At 27.7% G+C, this 21007-nt stretch overlaps 1 protein-coding gene across 1 annotated transcript; it reads right to left on the bottom strand.

Annotated features, from left to right (window-relative positions):
• Positions 1 to 7411: 7411 nt before the first annotated feature.
• FRD3 (MATE efflux family protein) lies at positions 7412 to 16780 on the bottom strand. The gene is made up of 13 exons (XM_028048734.2): positions 16558 to 16780; positions 12275 to 12386; positions 12049 to 12170; positions 11344 to 11667; positions 10971 to 11167; positions 10758 to 10893; positions 10556 to 10652; positions 10364 to 10464; positions 10041 to 10204; positions 9570 to 9758; positions 9299 to 9394; positions 9081 to 9202; positions 7412 to 7797 (listed from the first exon to the last, which is right to left on the bottom strand). Exons 2-13 carry the CDS (start codon positions 12355 to 12357, stop codon positions 7740 to 7742), a joined length of 1689 nt encoding a protein of 562 aa, XP_027904535.1. The 5' UTR covers positions 12358 to 12386; positions 16558 to 16780; the 3' UTR covers positions 7412 to 7739.
• Positions 16781 to 21007: the final 4227 nt, after the last annotated feature.

Raw genomic sequence — 21007 nt, 5'->3', positions numbered from 1 at the left:
CTTTCAATGGAAATTATATAAGTTGAAAAAAGCCCTGTAATGTTTATTGGTTATTTTCTAATAAAATGTCGGGTTGTTTTTATGGTTATCTAAATTCAGCAGAAATTATGTACAAAATTGAAAAATAAATAACAGGGTTCTATTTTATATGTATTTTTTGGTTTAGGGGCCAAGATCTGATTAAGTCGCTAAGTCGCCCATGTACATGACTTGTGGGGATTTCCTGATGGAAGGGTGTTACAAGTTTTAGGATCTACAAGATCTATATTTTATAATTTTTTATTTGAATATGCATCTTGAAGTGATGATTGTTAATATTGAGAAATTATTTTTTAAACGGTATTGAATACGATGTACTTTATAATTTTTAGATTCTCATCATATTATATGATGCACGTCTCAATTTTTAAGAAGTGAGATTTAAATTTAAGATTATAGTTAAATTTCTATACTGAGAATATCCTCAATCAGGAAGGACTTATTGGGTACATGTATTGTATGTAAAATTGCTTTTGCGAGGAGCTTAAATTCTGGTACACATAGTTCCCCCTGGTTCTATTTCCGGTGATGAGAGTATATCTTTAGAATTTCATCATTTGAAATCACTTTTTATGTGTTTGTTTACATATACTGTGTTTAAAATTGTCTGTAAATTTTTTTATTGAACACGTATTTCGAGTATGTGTTTTTCAATGAATATGAGGAGCCAAAACGTAAAATGGTTCCGAAGCCATGTCTGGGATTTTTGCAATCTTTGTCTAAATAAACTCCGAGGTGAAGAAAAAAAAAATGGATGGATACATGTGGTTCATTTTGCTTAGAAGCACAAAGTTGAAGATGAGGGTCCTAGTCGAGAGGTGACTGGGCGGTGCATTGCCATAAAAAAGCAGGTGGGTAGATTATTATTGGGCCAAACATGAGTGATGGATGAGTTTTCCATGTTTGAGATTTGGGTGCTAATGTGATAACACGTGTCTTCATTTTCAGGATATGGGACAGTTGCAGGTTGACGTGAAGATCGCATTGATTATTGTGTTGATGGGGACCAAGGTTAGCTTGGATGATATATTTTGAACAAACACTTGAAAAGACAAACCATAGATGGATACATCAATTGAATGGCAAATTCAGATGCGTCTACTTTTTATGAGCTGAGTACACAACTTGTAATTTTCTTTTACCATATTTTGCTTTGTGGGGTTCCGAACCAAGTTAATGGGTGTCGATTTCAAACTTCAAAATCTCATAATGCGACTTTTCTTACCTTGTTCACAGGAACAGAGTAAAACGCAGGACCATGTAGTGTAAATCGGTGATTTTCTCTGGATGAGGATCAGAAGGACATGGGAAGTGGACCCACCCACATTAGGTATTGGGGTAAGCTGTTGCAGCATGTGCATTATTCATTTTTAATTTGATGTTGGTAGAGCCTGCTTTCTTTCAATTTTATATTATCTGTTTGAAGTCACATGCTTCTGCGGACCCAGAAAAGTAATGAAACCCCAACACCCCATAATACTATATAATTTGAATCAGTTGCCATAAAAGTTTCACAAATGAGATTAATCTAACTGATCATGCTTACCCTTCTTTTTTTCAAATTCTGCACATGACAAAACTATCACTTAGCTTCGAAGAAATTTAGCAAAACTATCACCCACTGAAGTTCTGCTTTATTGGTTTACTTTTTTCTTTCCTGAATGGTAATGTGGAATAGATATTCTGATACACTTTGTATGATGGGTTGGTTAGCCAGGTAACAGGTTGGTAGGGTTGGGTTAGGCACACATTAATTAATTTAATTTTGTTCAAAAGCTTAATGTTGTGGGTAAGGCATAGTGAAGACATTATTTCCCATAATTTAGAAGCTGTAGGGTTGAACAAAAAGGTTAAAAGGCAGCCATAGATTTAGGTAAAGGATCATGCTTGAAGTCCTTAGTGCTTGAGAAATCATTTACTAATGATTTCAAATCATGTAATTTCTCAAACAAATATAGTTTTTTCACATGCCTTTTGGTTGTGTACATGGTAAAAGGAAAAAGAAATGAAAAAAAAGAAGCAAGGTAAATATGGAAATTAGAGTGAAAATAATGAGTATATAATCCGTTTCCAATATTTTACTTTACAGGCCATAACCCACTAAAAAAAATGTTTATGTCAAGTCTGACAAAGATCTGTAGTAAAAAAGCTTCCCCACCAAATCATAACAATCATTTGGGAACTCTACTAAGCAAAGCATTAGTGGGGAGTGAAAAAGACCCACTCCACATTCTTTTGGGATACATATCCTGAACAGATTTTGTTATTCATACATTTTTTTAACGTTTTTAGACATATTTTTAATATATTTTTCATTAACTAAAAATTATTATTTTTGATATTTCATTTTCGTTTAACGAGTCTCACTCATTAATTTTATATAGTTTTTAATTGTTGTAACCCCTGATGAATAGTGTTAAAGCTCGTCCATGAAGATAAAGCCAACTTGGGGTAAAATCACTGTCCGATTCAGGTAGTTTATAAAAGTTAAATAAATATTAGAGACCAAAAATTGTGATTTAAAATTTTGAAAAATTAAAGAAAATATTTTACAGAGATTAAAACTAAAACCTGATAAAATTTGCCAAAATTCGAAATATATTTTAACTATTTTGAAATATAAATCGCTTATGCCATATCAATTTAGAGTATCTTTCTGATAATTACAATGAGTTTCGAAATATATTTAGAATACATTTAATTTGAAACGGGTGTTTTGGAACGTATTGCATTCAATTTTAGAAGAGTTAATTATGTTGTTTTCGGAACATATTGCGTTCAATTTTATGTTAATATTTTGAAAGTTAATTTGTGTTAAAATTTCTATTTTTTCTAACGATATAATTTTTTTAGTTAACAGTATTAACACAGTAATTTTACGAGTGTCATAGGTCAGTCTATCACAGTTAAACAGAGTTTTTAAAATATAATAAATTAATTATTTACCCCGTTTTTACTTGGAAATAAAATAAATCTTTTCAAAATGATTGTCTTAAAATATAAAAATTTATTTTGAAATAAATATTCTGTGTCATCATACAATAAAGATCTTCATTTCTTAATTCATGATAACACGAATAAGTTATTCTCCATATTTTAACATTAAGGGTGTGTTTGATTGGTCGAGAGTAGATTGTAAGGATGAATTTGTCTAAATTTTAGTGAATGAAATATAAATACCTCTTTATCTCTAAATTTATATCAATAATAAAAATCGAATTGGAAAAGTAAAATATTTTCTAATTCTCTACCCTAAGCTAACCGTGACTTGGAATTAATTTATTTTTTAATGAAATATTTTTAATACCTTTTTGAAAGGTCTAAAGTTTCAATACTTTAGTATCGAATTTGAAATATGATATTGGCCTTTAATATATTAATCTGATGTCTTCCTCCTTTGTAAAATTTCTTGAACAATGGAAATAAACTTTATATATCAATTTCTTTCATGCATTTTTTGGAAGTTTAACGTTGTGTTTGCACGTGGGGATGACATTGTTCACACAAATTTTTCACATCAATAATATTTTTCACAAACTTTTACTTCCAAATCTAATCATTTTTATCTTCAAATCCACTCAAAAAACAACATAAATTATATTTCCAAATTTATTCAAATTCATTCGGTCATTTTACCTAAAATCTATCCCTTAATAAGAATTCACCCTAATTGTTAAGTTTCCGTCACAAGAAGATAGTTATCTTCTTGAGTATTAAGTTTATGACTTTTTTTTTTCATCCACATAAATTAACACACAAGGAAAACTAAGGTTAAACTCCACTTATAATTGGTTATTTTTATAATAATCTTTTTCATCACATGCATCAACAAAATTTGTGAAAGCAAGCACGTTTTTGCAATTGAAATTATAGAAACAAATTGTAAAAAGCAAATATCTTTTCATTCTCTCCCTTAATCTGATCACAACATGAAATTAATTTATTTCTTTAAATAAAATATTCTCATCATCTTTCTTCAAATTTGAAAGGTATGAAGTTTTGACATTGATTCAACATGTAGGATGTCTAATTTATTACTTCAACTCAAAAGGATTTGGGAACTTTTATAGTAGAGAGTATGAGAAGTGTTTGTTATATATGAGAAACATGCAAACCTTAATGTTGGAGTTTTCATTAGGAAGAATAACCATACATTTGATATGGGGATTCAGAAACTTTCACTGTTAAAAATTCTCATATTATACGAGAAATATGAGAATTAAAACAAAATTCATAAGAAATATAAATTTTTTTAGTAATATGAGAAATATGAGAATTAAAATAAAATTCATAAAAAATATAAGTTTTTTTAATAGTAAGAAAGTCGCCTAAATTTAATTAATCTTTATTTTTTTTTGAAGTTCATTCATTACATAAAAATCAACTAAAAGTCACTTGACTTTTCTTAGAAAAAAAAAAGTAATTGAGTACATCCTTATTTAATACTCATATTCATGAAGACCCACCCATGTTGTTCTTATAAGCATGTGAAAGTATACAAAATTATACACAAGTGAAGGACACAAAAATGAATTCAACACAGAGGGATTCTAAACTATAATACTGGAAACAGAACATATAAGTGGTGATAATTCAATGGAGAAAATAACTAAAGCTAAATCACAAATCACAAAAAACATGATTAATTACTTTTGGTTTCTCAAACCAAAATCATGTGGATCCATGAATTTCTACCGAAACATAATGCAAAACTATATTAATATTCTAGTTAACAACATTGGAAGTTGATTGATTTTAATAGTGGATGATGTTCAATTCAGTCTCTAAATCCTATGCTCTCATGCAAAGAATGATGACAATTGTCAATATTCATTTCGATTGGTACATTTCCATTTTTTTTTTGTAACATAAATTAAATAAAATAAAAAAAAGAAAGAAGAAGAAAAAAATAAAGAGAAAAAAACAAAAGCAAAATCTTTCAAATGGACAAAAGATTCACTATGCTAGATTTGACTTTCAATAGAGGTTCTATACAAAAAAACAAAAACACAACTTCTTTTTCTGGCGTTATTGAAAGAGGAAAGATCGAAGATAACAAATTATTAAAGTAAATTGTACACCCATTTCTATATTTTCTTAAATTATACTGAAACATTCATTTTTAAAAATTTACACATTTTTATTTTATTTTAAAATCATTATATTATCCTTTTTTTCTTACATTTCATGTGGTCTTTTCAAGTTTTAAAATATTGCACTTACTAGGAGAAAGCATTGTAATGCTTGAAAAATCACGAAGTATAAGTGTAATTTGATAAAGCTTTTGGAATATCTTGTAATTTATTTGATTATTTAAACAATCGTTATACACATATATTTTGGAACGAAGAATAATTATCAAGCAAGCTAATAAACTTATATATCATTAATATAGTAAAAAAAAAAGTTGTTCACACAAATTAGCCATTATATAAATTAACTACAATATAGTTATCCTCTTTATAAAAATGTTCTACGGACAATGGTGTTATTAATAAAAAAAAGGTGGTGTAGAGAGCAAAAGAAGGAAGTTGATCACTAAACTTGAAGGTGAATACAATCTGAAAGTTGAAAAAAATGGTTTTAGAATGTACAATTTAAAAGTTAGAATTGTGTTATGGATTATACAATTTGAAAATCATACTTGTGTTCTTGATTACAAAATTCGGAACACATTGTTTTGAAGATAAATTTTAATTTTTAAATTGTACAATCCGAAAGTTATTTGTTATGTTTGAAATATACAATCCAAAAAGTAAAATTGATTTCTAAATTGCACAATTCAAAAGTTAAAACTTGTTTCAAAAAATGTTTGGGATTGTATAATATAAAACACATCATTCTTCGATTATACAATCTGATTAGGGGTGACTTTAATCATCTGATGGGGTGCAAATGGAAATTATGTGGTGCAAAAAGAAACACTCCAAAATATTAGGTTTAATGAATCATCACTGTTCTAAGTCGTTTTCATTGGAAAAGTCATAACTTGATTAATAAATCCAAGATGTAAATATTATTAAGGCTCATGAAAGTGTATTTCCATTATACAAAATTTAAAAATTTGAATTCTAAATGTTAAAAATATGTTTATATCTTAAAAATGCTTTCTTTTTCAACCAAAATATAAATGAAAAATTATTAAAATGTAAACTTTATAAAACTCATGTATTATATTTTAAGAATGATATAACACAATGAAATTTAAAAGGAATAAATTAAAAACTAGTGTTCCATAACTCTTAAAAGAATTATTATGATACACTTTAAATGTTTTTAATATTATTTTAAAAAATGAACTTTAAAAAATTTAATCTTATAAAGCTAGTTTGTGTTGTTACTATTTTTCAAAGAGAATTTATGTTTTTTTTATGATGTCCATAGAATAAATGGAAATTAAACAAGACATAGATATTTGTATGAACTTGATGTGAGTCAAGCTAAATGTGTTAAATATCTCACATTTAGTTGAATAGAATATTAATCTAATTTATTAGGCCATGTCTGATGTGTGTGATGGTTAAAATTGTTGTTTTGTTGTCGCGCTAGTCGATTAAAATACTAATTTAGTCAATTAGATTAATTTTGGAACATGTACTTGAGTTTTGTCATAATCTATTTGATTAGCTAGATAACCTAATCAACTAGGTATTCCCTGACAAAAGCCTATTCAAATAGTCAGATCACTGCACCTGGTAAGTGGAACGTTTCTTTCAACCAAAAGAGAAAAGAAAGTGTGCTAAGATTTTCTTGGACCAGTTTCTGCATCAGTGCTTAAGTGATTATCAAGATCTAGTGAAGAGGGTGTAATATTGACACCAAAGCTGCATACTGAATCAAGTGTTATTGTTCCATCACTGCTACTGTTTTAAACTATTTTTGTGATTTCTTGAATCTGAAATTCTGTCTTCTATCATTGTGATTGTGGTAGTTGTTTGTAATTGCTAAGAACATTACAATTTTTGCATTTCTTGAAGGGGTGTTTCAAGAAGTGTGGTTTTAGAGTTTATGAATTGCATAAGGGATTCTTGTATTCCTTCTCTTGTTGTTATAGTGGAATTTCTAGTGAGGAAAGCTAGAGACCGGATATAGATTCAATTGAATCGAACCGGTATAAATTTTGTTGTCTCTTGTGTTTTCTTTTCATTCTCTTTTAATTTATGCTAAATATAAATGTTAAACAATATGCATTCTTAAATTCCTCTTGTCAATTGGTTAAAAGATTTCATAAAAACTGTTTTAAAAGTATAAGAACAAATTAAAAGTTTGAAAAACCAAATATTTATTTCTCTTATTTTCTTTTCCTCTTGTATTTGATCAAAGTGACATAGGGATGAAACGAAAAAGTGATAAATGTCCTTAGAACTATGAATAACAGAAAAGTAATTTATTTGTCTCAAATATGTATACGTGCATTGAGTTTACATAGTAACAGTAGGAAGAATACAAAATATAACAATGAGTGGTAGAGAATACATTAAACAGAGACCATAGGTCAAAAATAAAAAGGAAAAAAAACCAAACTTTTAAGATATGACACTTACACTTGTAAATCGCCTATTCAATATAGAATATTAATAAGACTATCATCACCATTGTAGAGAACAGAAATTATGTCTTGGAAAAAACTGATCCTAAACGATGAAAACTGATACAAAACAACATATTTTCTTCCCATTTTGTTTTGTTAGATTGCATCATCAAGACATCATTGAACGTCCTCTCAGAAAACGCCATGGTCCTGTTCCTGTTCCCATCCTGCATTTGCATTGCATGTGTATGATTAAGCACAAGTGATTCAGATCTTAATTATTGCCTATTTTACAATTTCTATGTTTTTCTGCGGTTTGAATGGATACAATTTGATGGATTTATATATTTCATACGTATCTATAACAATATATAAAGATGATTCCTTCTTTTATATTCACTTTTCAAAATACCAATTTTATCTTTTAAAATATAATTATTTATTAAATTTTAAAAATTAACCGTTATTTTTACGATTTTTTTATAAAACTGTTTATTTCTGCCTTTTCTCTTTATTATTTATTTATCAACGATTATTCTCTCATCTTTTATGATATATTTATATATATATATATATATATATATCACTTTATTTTTAATAAATATAATTTTATTTTATATATTAACTTAATAACATTACAATATCATCATCTACTAATATAATATTACGTACATTTAATATTTAAAAAATACGTACACAATATTGCGCCTGTTCATGCTAGTTGATTATTAACATATTGTAGTTATATATGTATAAAATATTAGTCTTTTCTATCCTACTCTTTTGATGTTATTCTTCAATTATACATATAATAACTCTAAAGAACTTATTTAATTAATTGTTTTCAAGTTTTGTCATTATATTATGACCTTAATTTTGATATTGTTTTTATAAAAAAATTATTTTATTAACATATGAATAATCTTAGATGTAATTTAAAAATAATTATTTTAAATTTCAATATCTAACCATGCATCATTCATGATGCATGGTGATTGTGTAAGATGATATTACACTGAGAAAACATTTTAATTAAATTATTACAATATATATTAGACTTGTTCGGAGAAAATTTAAAACTTTTTATAAGCTGAAATTACCGATTTATGCAAAAGTTAAAAAGAAAATTGAAAAAAAAAAGATAAAAAATAATTTATACAAATTAATTCTATGTAAATAAAATTAATTTTAGCATCTCTAGAAGTTGGTTTCTTTTTTCTTAATTTTTTTAAAGTGCTTATGGAAAAATTTCTTCCCACCTCTTCATTATAAACCTTAATTATAATATGCTGTATGCTATGTTATAATATGTAGTATTTTTTTTTATATATATATTTTTAAGGCATGTTGGGATCAATTTTTTGTAAGTTAAATTAGGATATTAACAATTATAAAAATAGAAATTTATCAATATTATATGCATAAACTAATTTTGATTTATACAAAAAATTGATAATTTTTTTTTTAGAAGGTGGTAAAAACATGGTCTAAAACAAGGAATAATTTTTACCTCCATACACCAGCAAACATGCGAAGACTCATATATATGGTTAGTGCAATCCATAGTCCAACAAATCCTTTGCTCTTAGAGAGAAGGAACAGTGAAGCAACACTTGCTAATGACACAGTAACCTGAGAACAATTTCATAAAAAATATATAGCTTAATAAATTTGGACATTAATGCCACATTAGAAACTTTAAAAACAAATCATGGTAGGTGAACTTGCCAAGGAGTATGCAGAATATGCAAAATCAGAAGCGCCATAGTTCACACCATCAAAGACAAAGGCTAATGAGTTGATTGGTTGTGTTGCAGCAACAAACTGGTGAGTGATATGAAATTCATCAGATAAAAATCACACAGAAAATATTTGTCAAATTCTTTCTTTGTTGTTGTTACTTGTTGTGCGTGATATAAACTTTCTGATATGTGTTTCATTCTTATAACTTATCAAAATTATTCCTTGTAGTGAAAATGATGCAGAAATATGTTTGTACCGGGAGTCCTATTCTGATTAAGTGCACAACAAGAACACTTTTGGAGAAGATTCCAGCTCCAAAGTATAAACCAACTCCAACTGCAAGAGAGAGTCCAACTCCTAAAACAAAACTCATCTGAAGCGTTCGTGTTGCAGCAGCAATCACCTTTTCATAATCTTTCTCAGCAAAGGAACAAGCTAGAATTGCCTGTGTGATATAGTGAAAGTCATTACTAACACTCATTTCATCAACAAGTTATACAAGACTTTCTCTTTTTTCTGTATGCATAATAATGTGAATAGTAAGATTTAAGCTCATGATCTGATGCAAAATATTCAACCTTTGTTACATGATCACATTTTATGCTGTAAGTTCTACATCTACTAGAGATAAGGCCAATTTAGAATATATAAGTGATATATATATATATATATATATATATATATATATATATATATATATATATGAGCAAGAAAAATGTTTATGTACCTGTACAGCAACAGCTAAACCATCAGCAAGAAGGGAAGATGTGAGCCACACCTGCAAGCAGGTTTGGAAAGCAGCCATAGGAATTGGGCCAAATCTTGCTGCTAATGAGGCTGCCAAGGTTTGGCAGAATGTCACAGCTACAACTCTTGCCAACAGAAGACCACCTATTGAAATTCAAGATGAACTTTAGCATGAGTTTGGTCACTAATTAAACAAGAATTATCTGTTTTGTGTTCTTATTTCTAGCAGAGGAGAGTGAGATTTCAGTTATAGTACAGAAATCAAAACCAAAAATATTGAGTTCAATGCCATCCACCACATACCATTTTTAAGAAACCTGAAAATCTGCAAGTCCTTGATACTTGGAGGTACAAGATCCACTTTTCTAGTTAATATCAACAAGAGGGCCAATGCCATCACATACCTAATCAGAAAGGGTCAACATTTTTGTAAGTTCATGTTATGGCTAAATGAAATGCTTGAACACTACAAGGATGAAACAAAGCAAGACTTACTGAGAGAGCACATGTGAAATGGCTGCACCTTTGATGCCCATTTTGCAGTAGAAGATAAGAATTGGATCCAAAGCCACATTCAATGCATACCCCGAAACTAATCATGAAACAACACACACAAGATGAATCAAGTGAAGGAGAAATTTGACTAATATGCATTTTGAACTTTTGATGCTTTTACTTTGTCTCCATTTGAACCTACCAATAACATATAAAGGAGTTGTAGTGTCTTTGAATCCTCGAAAGATTCCTTGCATGGCCAAGGAGAGAAGCACTGCAGGAGCACCTAAAGATCTCAATCTCAAGTATTTAACAGCTGGATTTAGCATAGGAGAATCCTACACAAAGAGAAATAGCTTCACTTCAGTAAAAGATTAAGAAAATGCCCTCTAGAAAATCAAGTAAGATTACATACAGGTTTCAAACCCATTGCAGCTAATAGAGGTTTGGCTGCAAATATAAGAGTTGCAGCTTGAAGGAGACCAAGGATTGTGCCAAAAAGTAGTGCTGTTGATGCAGAAGCAACGTGTCGCTTCTTCCTTCCAGCTTTTGACACACTCTTGTTACTACTACTGCTAGCAGAGGTAGATTTGCTGACACCAGTATTGCAATCTGATAAGGAAATTTGTTATTGTTGAACTAAAATGGGAGAACACAAACTTTCATATATACTCATACATAATCTTTATCATGATGAATTTCCTATTCTAAGCTATAATGTTTGTCATGTGTATTATTAGTGTATACATCAAAGTAGAAAGGCAAAACCAGAAAGTGACAGAAAGTACCATCCATTTCCACATTCTCAGTTGCACAACCTTTTGCCACGAGCTCGCTTGAAGCACTTCTTGAAGATGAAGATTCTGTTGAAGTCTCATTGTGTTCCTTGGATGCTCCTTTCTCTAAATCTTGAACCAATTGATCCTCGGGCCTTACCTCCTTGGACTTGGCCTTAATGTTTTCAGTCAAATTCTTTTCTTTGTTGATTTTCTCGATGGTATTTTCCTCAGCCACAAAGGAAGTCGTGATGCTAACCAAAGGGAAGATGGTAATTCTTGAAGCTTGGTTGAACAAAGCGATGGACACTCCTGCTGCAGCAAGCTCCACAGGCCCTAAACACATCAACAATAAAAAGTCAGTGTAAAAAGTAAGAGCATTTAGTCTGTAGAGACTGTTCCTATGTAGGGACCAAATGATATACTAGACCTTCCTATTATGTTACACCATATTGTTAAAGAGTAGATTTTAATTCTAACTTAACCTTACAAAACCGACTTGTAAAATGAAATTTGTAGTGACTTGTATATGTGTGAATTAACCTTATAACACCGAGACATATACATCTTATGTGTAAGAATAAACATTAATGGTGGTCCAATAAAGATTCTGATAGTAAATGAAACAATAGATTAAACTGATTAGTGCAATTTACATGTGTTTGTGTGTCTTTTTGTGAAAACATCACATAAATGATGACAAGGAAATTAATATACCCAAGTGGCCTATGAATGCTGTGTCTATGAGAGAAGCAATAGGATCAGCAGCAACAGCCAGTGCAGATGGGAATGCAATCCCAAGTATCTCCTTAGCAATGGAGTCCATCTTGAAAACATGTCTGCATATGTTGTTGAACCAAGTGTTAGAATTTTGCAGTCACATATTTGTTTGTTGAATGATGTTGCTCCTCCATGAAACAAGTGTGATAAAATATAAGGGTACCTTGCATCTTTGAAAAAAACTGAGACAGGCAGGTTTCTGTTGTTGTTCTTTGGTTCATTACTTGAGCTACCATTCTCGTCCATGATGATGTTTCCCTTTAAATCTCAACAATCTGTCAAGTTTTGAGTTTGAGGTCGTTCAGTGTTTTCAATCATCAAAAAAGAAAGAAAAAAGTGTTTGATATAGATCTCCATGCAGGAAACTCAAGCTTGTTCTTCACACCATAAATAAACTATGTATTGTGCTCTTTTGACACAGATCACTAAAGGAAAAGTCACCTATTTATGGCAATGTTGCTGATACGCAAAAACAACATAAATTAATGTCGATTTAAGTGTTGCAGAAATCAAGGAGTGCTGAAAAAAAAGTTGCTGACAAAAGTATCATCACTATTGCAGTTTCAACCTTCCTCAGATGCGTTTTAATAATGTCTTTCTTTCTGTGATGAAACAACTCTTTCAAACTTGAATTAATTGACATTCAGATGAAACAACAGTTCCCAGTTACAACAAAGAAGTTCTATTTTTTATTTAATGTTTAGTTGTATATGATATATGATGACATTTACCTTTTAATCTCTTGTAATATCTACTTAGATCAAGAATGTATAATACATTAATTAATGTAAACAAATGCTTAAAGAATTGCAGGATTTACAAGTCAGAACATGTCAGTTTCTTTCTTTCAAATAAGATAAAAGGTAAAGCACTCATGAATAAGACACAAGTGTTGGAATCTTACACCATTATGCATATACTTTTTGATATTCATTATAGATCCTAAATCTAAACTTTGAAAGTCTTCTAACATGGTATTACCTACCATCTTTCATTTATAAAAAAAATAACAGAAAATTAATCAACTGTGTTAAATTTTATCATTTTTAAAATATTTTCCCAAAAATATCACTTTTAAACAAAAAAAAATATAGACAATAAGGTTATGCATTTAATAAAATTATGGTATTTTAATAAAAAAGTATTATTAAATGAAGTAAAATAATTAAAATTTTGCTTATATTTAAACAAAAAAGTGCTCTTTTGTTTATACATGAGAATATATGATGGGGTACTTCTCCCTTTCCCATTCATAAGAAAATAATCCACACCTTGTTATTAATTTCATAAAACCAAAAATACATATAATGATGATGCACAAAATATTAGAATTAATTAAAGTTTCAGTACTTTAAGAAAATTAACATAAAAACTGAGTTGCATGTGAGATAAAAAAATATTTTTATGAATAAAAAGATAGGAGTTTTACCATAAAAAGTTATATTTTCTTCTTGAACCAAGCTTACTTTACTTTTAAAATATTACTTCATATAATAAACAAAACAAAGTTTTTACGATAAATAATGAATTTTGCTGTTAATTTCTTACAAAATGATAAAATTACTTAATCTCGAACTCCATTTTAATTAAAATTAATTTTTATAAATCACCCAAATACAAGTTAATGATATAAGATGTGAATAAATCATGAAAGTCAATTTTCTACCTATAAGAGTCCATATTCGTAAGAAATAAAAATAAAATTCAGTAACCAATTAAAAGTTTCACACCCTATCCTGTTTTGAAAGATTTTTTTTTTATTTATCAAAAATGAATGACAATACAATATGTTGAAATTTATGTATGAAGAAAGAAAAGTTCATTAAGCAACGAATCTAAATCCACTTTAATGCCTATTTTCTAGTAAAATAGAAAGAAAGCTTACGCACTTTAGTGATTTGAATTTGGGATGAATTAGAACCTACACATAAAGTTGTTTTTCTATTATAATAATAATAATAATAATAATAATAATAATAATAATAATAGTGATGAGTAGTCAAATATACAAATCCATTGAAAAGGAAAAGAAAATGCAATGGCGTCACATCCTCATGAAAATGATAGAAAAAGTTTAAATTATAATATGTTGAGTAAAAAAGTAATATGTTTTTTTATTCATATATTTGAAATAATTTTGATGATTATTTTTTTAACAATTCAAAATATAATAAAAAAGCCTGTATAATGTTTCTATCCAATAGTTGGCTTTTACCATATTAATAGCTTATTTCGTTCTTATAACTTAATAGAAAAGATTAAATATATTTCATTTGTCATATAAAAAATACTTCACGCGCTCGTTTTAAAAAAAAAATGTTTTACATAATTTTCATAAAATACGGGAATAAAATAAATATATTATTTACTTTAAAAAGAAAACGATTTTTTTTGAATAATTTAAAAATAAAAAATATATTTAGTATATAGTAATTACACTTACACATAGTTGTGTGTGTGCACGCACCAAAATAACACGTATGACTGAGTAACGTATAATACTAATCCCTTACCTTGTTGGCCACTGTTTCTCCACTATGTCAAATTAAACTCAGTTCTTTATAAGTACTTAAACACAAACAAATAGCAACAAAACTTATGAATTTTTAACCAAGTTAATGTGTTTGTCATGGATACTTTTGCCATAATTTTCAAATTATTGAATAAGACAACTATATCTATATTATATAGAGTTAGTAACACAAAAAATATATGGATTTGTATAAATCTGCAATTTTTGGTTTTAGTTTAGAGAATTCATTTAACTCTGTTAAATAATTATAGTATAAATGCCATATTATATTTTTAAATCTAATGAAGAAGGAAGTTATTAAAATGAAATTAGATACTTAAAACTATAAAGAATAATATGCATATTTCTATAGAAATAAAAAAAATTATAATTAAAATGAATAATATTCTTTGTATTGACAAGTGAATTTTGAGATATGATACAAATTTCTAAAAGAGGATAATATTTTACAAAGAAATTAAAATGGATCATCAAGAATAAACACTATATTTTAAAACAGGGTTAAATATGTTTTTGGTCCTTAACTTTCGGTGGAGATTGGAAATAGTCTCTCATCGAAACTTTAGACTAATTTAATCTCTCAACTTTGAAAATGTGTGTATTTAGTCTTTTTAACCAAATTCTTTTGAGTTTATTTGACGATTTAAAAGCATTTCATGATATTTCATGATAGTATTTAAGTCGTTTACATCGTATAATTCATTTTCACTTCAATGTTTACTTAGAAACACGTTTAAAACGTCACATAAACTTAACAAAATTTGGTTAAAAAGATTAAATTCACCCATTTATTAAAGATGATGAATTAAATTGGTTTAAAATTAAAAAAAAAAGACTAATTTTTAAGGAACTAAAAACATATTTAACCCTTTAAAAATATTATTAAATGAGAGAAAGAAGAAGCATATATAGTATATGATGTGTTATTTGAAGAGAGATTAAAACCGTACATTGGCCCAAAGAAAATGGAACAAGGTTTAACATTGTGATTTACATATTGGTGGGTCCCCCAACCTAATCCGTACACCACCAATGACTTTCCACATTCTCATCAATTGCATCTCTCAAAAATTGTGATCACACAAATTTTCCACTTATATAAACCCAATTTCACATCATTTCATAAATTACACTAAATGTGCATGTATTCCTTTTTCATATAAATTCTTTATATAAATATTTTTTCAAATATGCATTTGCTTTTCACTTAAAAAATAAGCTTAGATATTTTGTTATTGTGTGGTCAATTGTTAGGTGTAAAAATGTCTACTTTTACCATCCCTTTTAGAATCCTAAACAATTACTAAATTAATCCACATGTGTATAAAAAAAAATACAAGAAAAAAAACTTTATTTACAAGTGACCAATTAGATAGCATGGAAGTTGATCAACTTTAGATTAGAGGAGTGACTAATTTAGCCATTTGGTGTATTGTGATGTTGAATTCACAAAAGTTATCACAATAATTTTAAGCTTTAGTATGCAACTAAACCAAACAATCATGGTAGGTTTTTTAATTAACACACATTGTTTTTTTTTTCTTCCTAGTGGCATGGTTCCATAAAGAGCTTCCCCATTTTAAAACAAGGATTTGTAATGTGGAAAAAGCAAAAGCATGCATCTTTATCTCATGGAGTATACTTTACCTCTTCACCATTTTCACTTCATAGAATAACAAGAAGAAGAACGAAGAACTTAGCACATAAATGTGAAGGTAAGAATTAAATATATGGATATCAAAGAATAATAGAGAAGTTTTACTTTCTGATATTTTGTGTATAAGAGTTGAGACATCCCTAATATATCGATTAATTATTATAGATAAATAAAATCTAACATATTCAATAAAAATGTGAAATGAAATGAATTGCATTTAGATGAGAAATGCAAGGAGTTTCATTCCATAACATACCTTGTATTCCTAAAGAGGTTTGTTCTTCAACCTTCCACCAACTCTCTCAATGCTTCTTCTCTCAAACACTAAGATCACAAACTTGTTACATGACAAACCCAACCTACACCACTCCCCTTTTTATAAGTACCCTTTGTCCCACTGTTTTCCTAGGTATTTAAAATATGTATGATTCACACATGAGAGAGATAAGGGTTGAATAATATTGTTTTTTTGTCAACTTGTTAATTTTTAAAAATGGTTTAAAATGGCAGAAAAAAGAGGAAAATTAGTGATCGAAAGTGTGAAGTGTGACACGTATCGGCATGCCAACAACAATTTACAGGTGTTGGTTTTGGTGATTAAGAAATTGTGGTGTGTGTGAAGCAAAGAGAATGAGAAGAGGAAATGTTTGATAAATGTCCACTATGATAGATTGATAAGCAAGGTGTAAGGTGAAGTATAAAATATTGTTCTACTTTATGCTACAAATTGTGGTGCTTTTCATTCGTTGCTCATTGGGAATGAAATAGAGTAGCATTGTGGGCTACGTGTGAATCCCATTAAGCTCCAATATCCCAATCTTGGAAATTAAATTGTACTACCACAATCTGACCTAATTTTTTCTGGTTTCAATAACATGCACATATCACCATTTTCATTTTTCGTGTACGTGGGGAAGTCTTTGTCTTCTCTTATAAAAATAAATAAATTTATATGTGAGGTAAGTTCTAGAAGTCATAGTACTGGGTGATCCATTAACGGCTCAATATCGAGTGGAACAGAATGTCCAATAAAGCTTATTAGGATAGGTTTTAACTTAGCTTTGATGTCATGTTAGAAGTGAGTTTTTAAACCTAACTCAACTCCACAAAACTGACTTGTAAGATAAGGTTTGCATCCTACTTATGTATTGTGAATTAACCTTATATCTAGTCTGATGTGGGACTTCCAAAATATTCTAACGAAATTTGTTGTTTGTTATGTTTATCATAATATTCACTCTCAGACTGATATTAAATCACCTATTGTTTGAAATATATATGTCTCGACATAAGAAAAATATGTTAAAGATTTCACATCAATTAAAGATAAGATAACTTTATAATATATAAGTGGATGTATCTTACAAATTCGTTTATAGAGTTAGGATAAACTTAAAGTTTATTTATTAAGAATAATTATTTTATTTTTCTGCTAGAAGTTTTTTAGAGAATTTTTTCTTATTCAAGCAAAGTACAAAATTTCTGGTAAATAGAATCACCTCTTAACACAAAATGTCAAAACATTACGTGAATTTATCATATTTTCTTCTTTTTTTGTTCCTTTGTTACTATAACTTCACATGTGAATTTCTCATAATGATGAAACAATATAAGGAGTTTTATATCTCTTGTTTGATACTAATGTAGATGTTTCCTCTTTTGCTGAATCAAGTTTTTCTTGGAGATTAAAACTATAGCAAAGATATTCTCTAAGAAATATTCTTGTTCAATGTATGGCTGATGAAATTTCTGTTTTCAATACTATACTTATGTATATTTATACTTTTTTTTAATTTGAAATTAATCACTTATTAAAATCGAAAGAATTTAATACTTGATGCACTCAATTGGTAATAAACTAGTAAACAACTTGCGCATTATAATATATATTCTCTTTTTTTAATAAAAGTGAAAAATAAATAAGAGATATTTGGTTATGTATATAAATAAAAGCTTGCACTCAAGGAATACAGAAAAATTAAAATAGTTAATATGGAAATATAGATAACAAATATTTCAGATAAAAAAGCAGATCCTTTTATTTACATATAAAAGTTATGGAATCAAAAGGTTAACATTAAAGCATATGCTCATGTCACTTTATATCACTTTGGTCCTAATGATATCATAATCATAATAAAAAGTAATCACACAATAGTATCTAAGTTGGAATTTCCACTTTTTCCCGTGGAAGCCGCGTGCCCTAGATTATTAAATTTAATCTTCAATTAACTTTCGTGTGGAAGGCACACGATGCTACCCATTACTTCATTAAATTATTACATGCAAGCATTAGTACTAATCAAGTTTATCAACACTAAAATAACTTTAATCATATACAATTCAAACAGAATATTCTTTTTATGTTATTTATTCACTGTATTCAACAAATGCAACACTTTAAAATATTACGACGAACCCAAAATATAAAATGTATCCTCATGCTTCTTTGTAAAGATTTTTATAAAATAAGTTTATTCGTAATAAAAGATTATTAATTTGTGATTTAAATATGTTTTTATCGCTCAAGTTTCAATGAAATTTGAAATTAGTCCATCTTTAAATTTTTTTACAAATTTAGTCTTTGATCTTTAAAAGTGTGTGAATTTAGTCATTTTAACCAAATTTTGTTAGGTTGACATGACGTTTCAAACGCATTTCATGATACCATTTGAATTGTTTACACCATATATTTTCGCTTCAATATTAACTCAAATATTATTTTAAAATATTAAATAAACTTAACAAAATTTGGTAACAAAAACTAAATTCACACATTTCTAAAGATGAAGGACTAAATTGGTATAAAGTAAGATTCACTGAAACTTGAAGGATAAAAACATATTTAACCCTTAATTTGTCTATATATAGTTATTAGCTTTAATTTATGAAAAGTTAATTCTATATTTTTTTGTTCTTTTAAAAAAAATTGTGGAAAGTTTCGTCCAATCCAATCAAATACGTACATCGATTAAGATTGTAAGTGTATTTATACTTTATTATAAGAACTGAGTTGGTTTTTCCACTTACTTTTTACCTTGGAAGACACGCACTCGTGCTATATAAAAAATCAAAACAAACACTCTTTTTTTTTTGTGGGGAACAAACGAAGATTAAAATAACTGGTTGATGAAAAATTGGTGAACCAATTAGTTCACAATTGAAAATATCAGTGGAGCAAACAATTGATAAAGAAAAGATTGAAAATCAGTGACAGCTGCAAAACAATTTGAATAGTTTTTTCTTTTTGACATGAATAAAGTTAAAGTGTAAAATCTACACTTAGATTATTATGGTTTAGTTTTTAACTTACAGTGCATACACTTTTTGTTTTATAATTTTAAAATAACTTACTTGATTTTAGTAATAATTAACATTAATTTTTTTTAAATAATATGTTAGAAAATTTTTAGTTTTCATGTACTGTTAGCTTAATTTTTTTTCACACTATCAACTAAATATAAATTATTATGACACGACTTTTAAATAATTATAATCCAAACTAATTATTATGATTACTATAAAAATATATATCGTATAACAATATATGGTTAAGTCGAGAAGAAAAATCTTAAATTTATGATATATATATATATATATATATATATATATATATATATATATATATATATATATATTACACAACTTTGCATTTTCATTGTCTAAAAAAAAAACTTTTATGTTATTATGAAATGTGCAATTACCACTCAATAATATGATTAATTCATTATTTGATTTTAAATTAAACATTGTCCTCACTAAATTATTCCATTTAAAAATGTCGGTGTATACATCCTTTTGGTACATTTTTATCTCAAGAATAGTTAATTATCTTTTATTATAAATTTTAAGTTTACTTAAGTTTAAAGTTTTTCAATTGAGTGTCTACTAAATTATTTTTATTTATTGAGTATTTAAACTTTTGTATTTTTAACTAAATATTTGTAATTTAATTTTTCATAAATGAATGACATGATTTGTCATAAAAAAAATATATGTGTCTAGGTATTTGTGGATACAATTTACTATGGGTAGTAGGTGAATACTTTAAATGGATATAATCAAGTAGCAAATATTTAATACATGCTTATAAGTGGGTCGGGTGTGAATATCATATTACTCATACTTCCAAAGATTCATTATCGGTAAAAAATTAAAATTAAAATTTAATTTATATTTTATTAGGTTAAATTTAATTAAAATTAAAATTTAATTTATATTTTAGTAGGTTAAATTTAATTTACATTATACTTTATATTTTTTTTTGCAATTTTATTTTAAAAATCTATAAATTATCTTTTCTTAAATATTTGTGGGTATCTATGGATATTTACAAGTATCTTTTAAATGGTATCCAGTAATTGGATAGATAACGAGTTGGATCTTATATTACAGGTCAAGTAGCGGGTAGACACTAGTACTTACCCAACCTATTGTCATCCTAGACGTGACTATTATCTTGTCTCATCATTTTATTTACTTGTTTTGATCATGTCTCAATAAATATGAAGTTTTGTAATTAATATAATTACATTTTATTTTACATTAATCACAATATTATTTTATATGAATCACATGATCTCACATTCTTTACACATGGAGATGAGTAAATAAGATGATGAAACAATTTAACAGTCTTACCAATATCGGTTAATAAACAAAATTAAATTATAAAACCTTAATTAAAACATATTATAATTGTATAT

This window comes from Vigna unguiculata, chromosome 1 (genome assembly GCF_037176805.1).
Source record: "Vigna unguiculata cultivar grain cowpea cultivar isolate G323 ecotype 2 chromosome 1, ASM3717680v1, whole genome shotgun sequence".
NCBI classification, from domain to species: domain Eukaryota; kingdom Viridiplantae; phylum Streptophyta; class Magnoliopsida; order Fabales; family Fabaceae; genus Vigna; species Vigna unguiculata.
This window is presented reverse-complemented; position numbering and strand designations above follow the sequence as displayed.

Excerpts from the sequence above, each read along its gene's own strand:
- FRD3 (XM_028048734.2), bottom strand. The coding sequence starts at position 12,357 with ATGGACGAGAATGGTAGCTCAAGTAATGAACCAAAGAACAACAACAGA. Across the intron at positions 12,171-12,274 it reads GTTTTTTTCAAAGATGCAAG|ACATGTTTTCAAGATGGACT; the intron begins GTACCCTTATAT and ends CAACATATGCAG. Across the intron at positions 11,168-11,343 it reads TGAGAATGTGGAAATGGATG|ATTGCAATACTGGTGTCAGC; the intron begins GTACTTTCTGTC and ends TTTCCTTATCAG.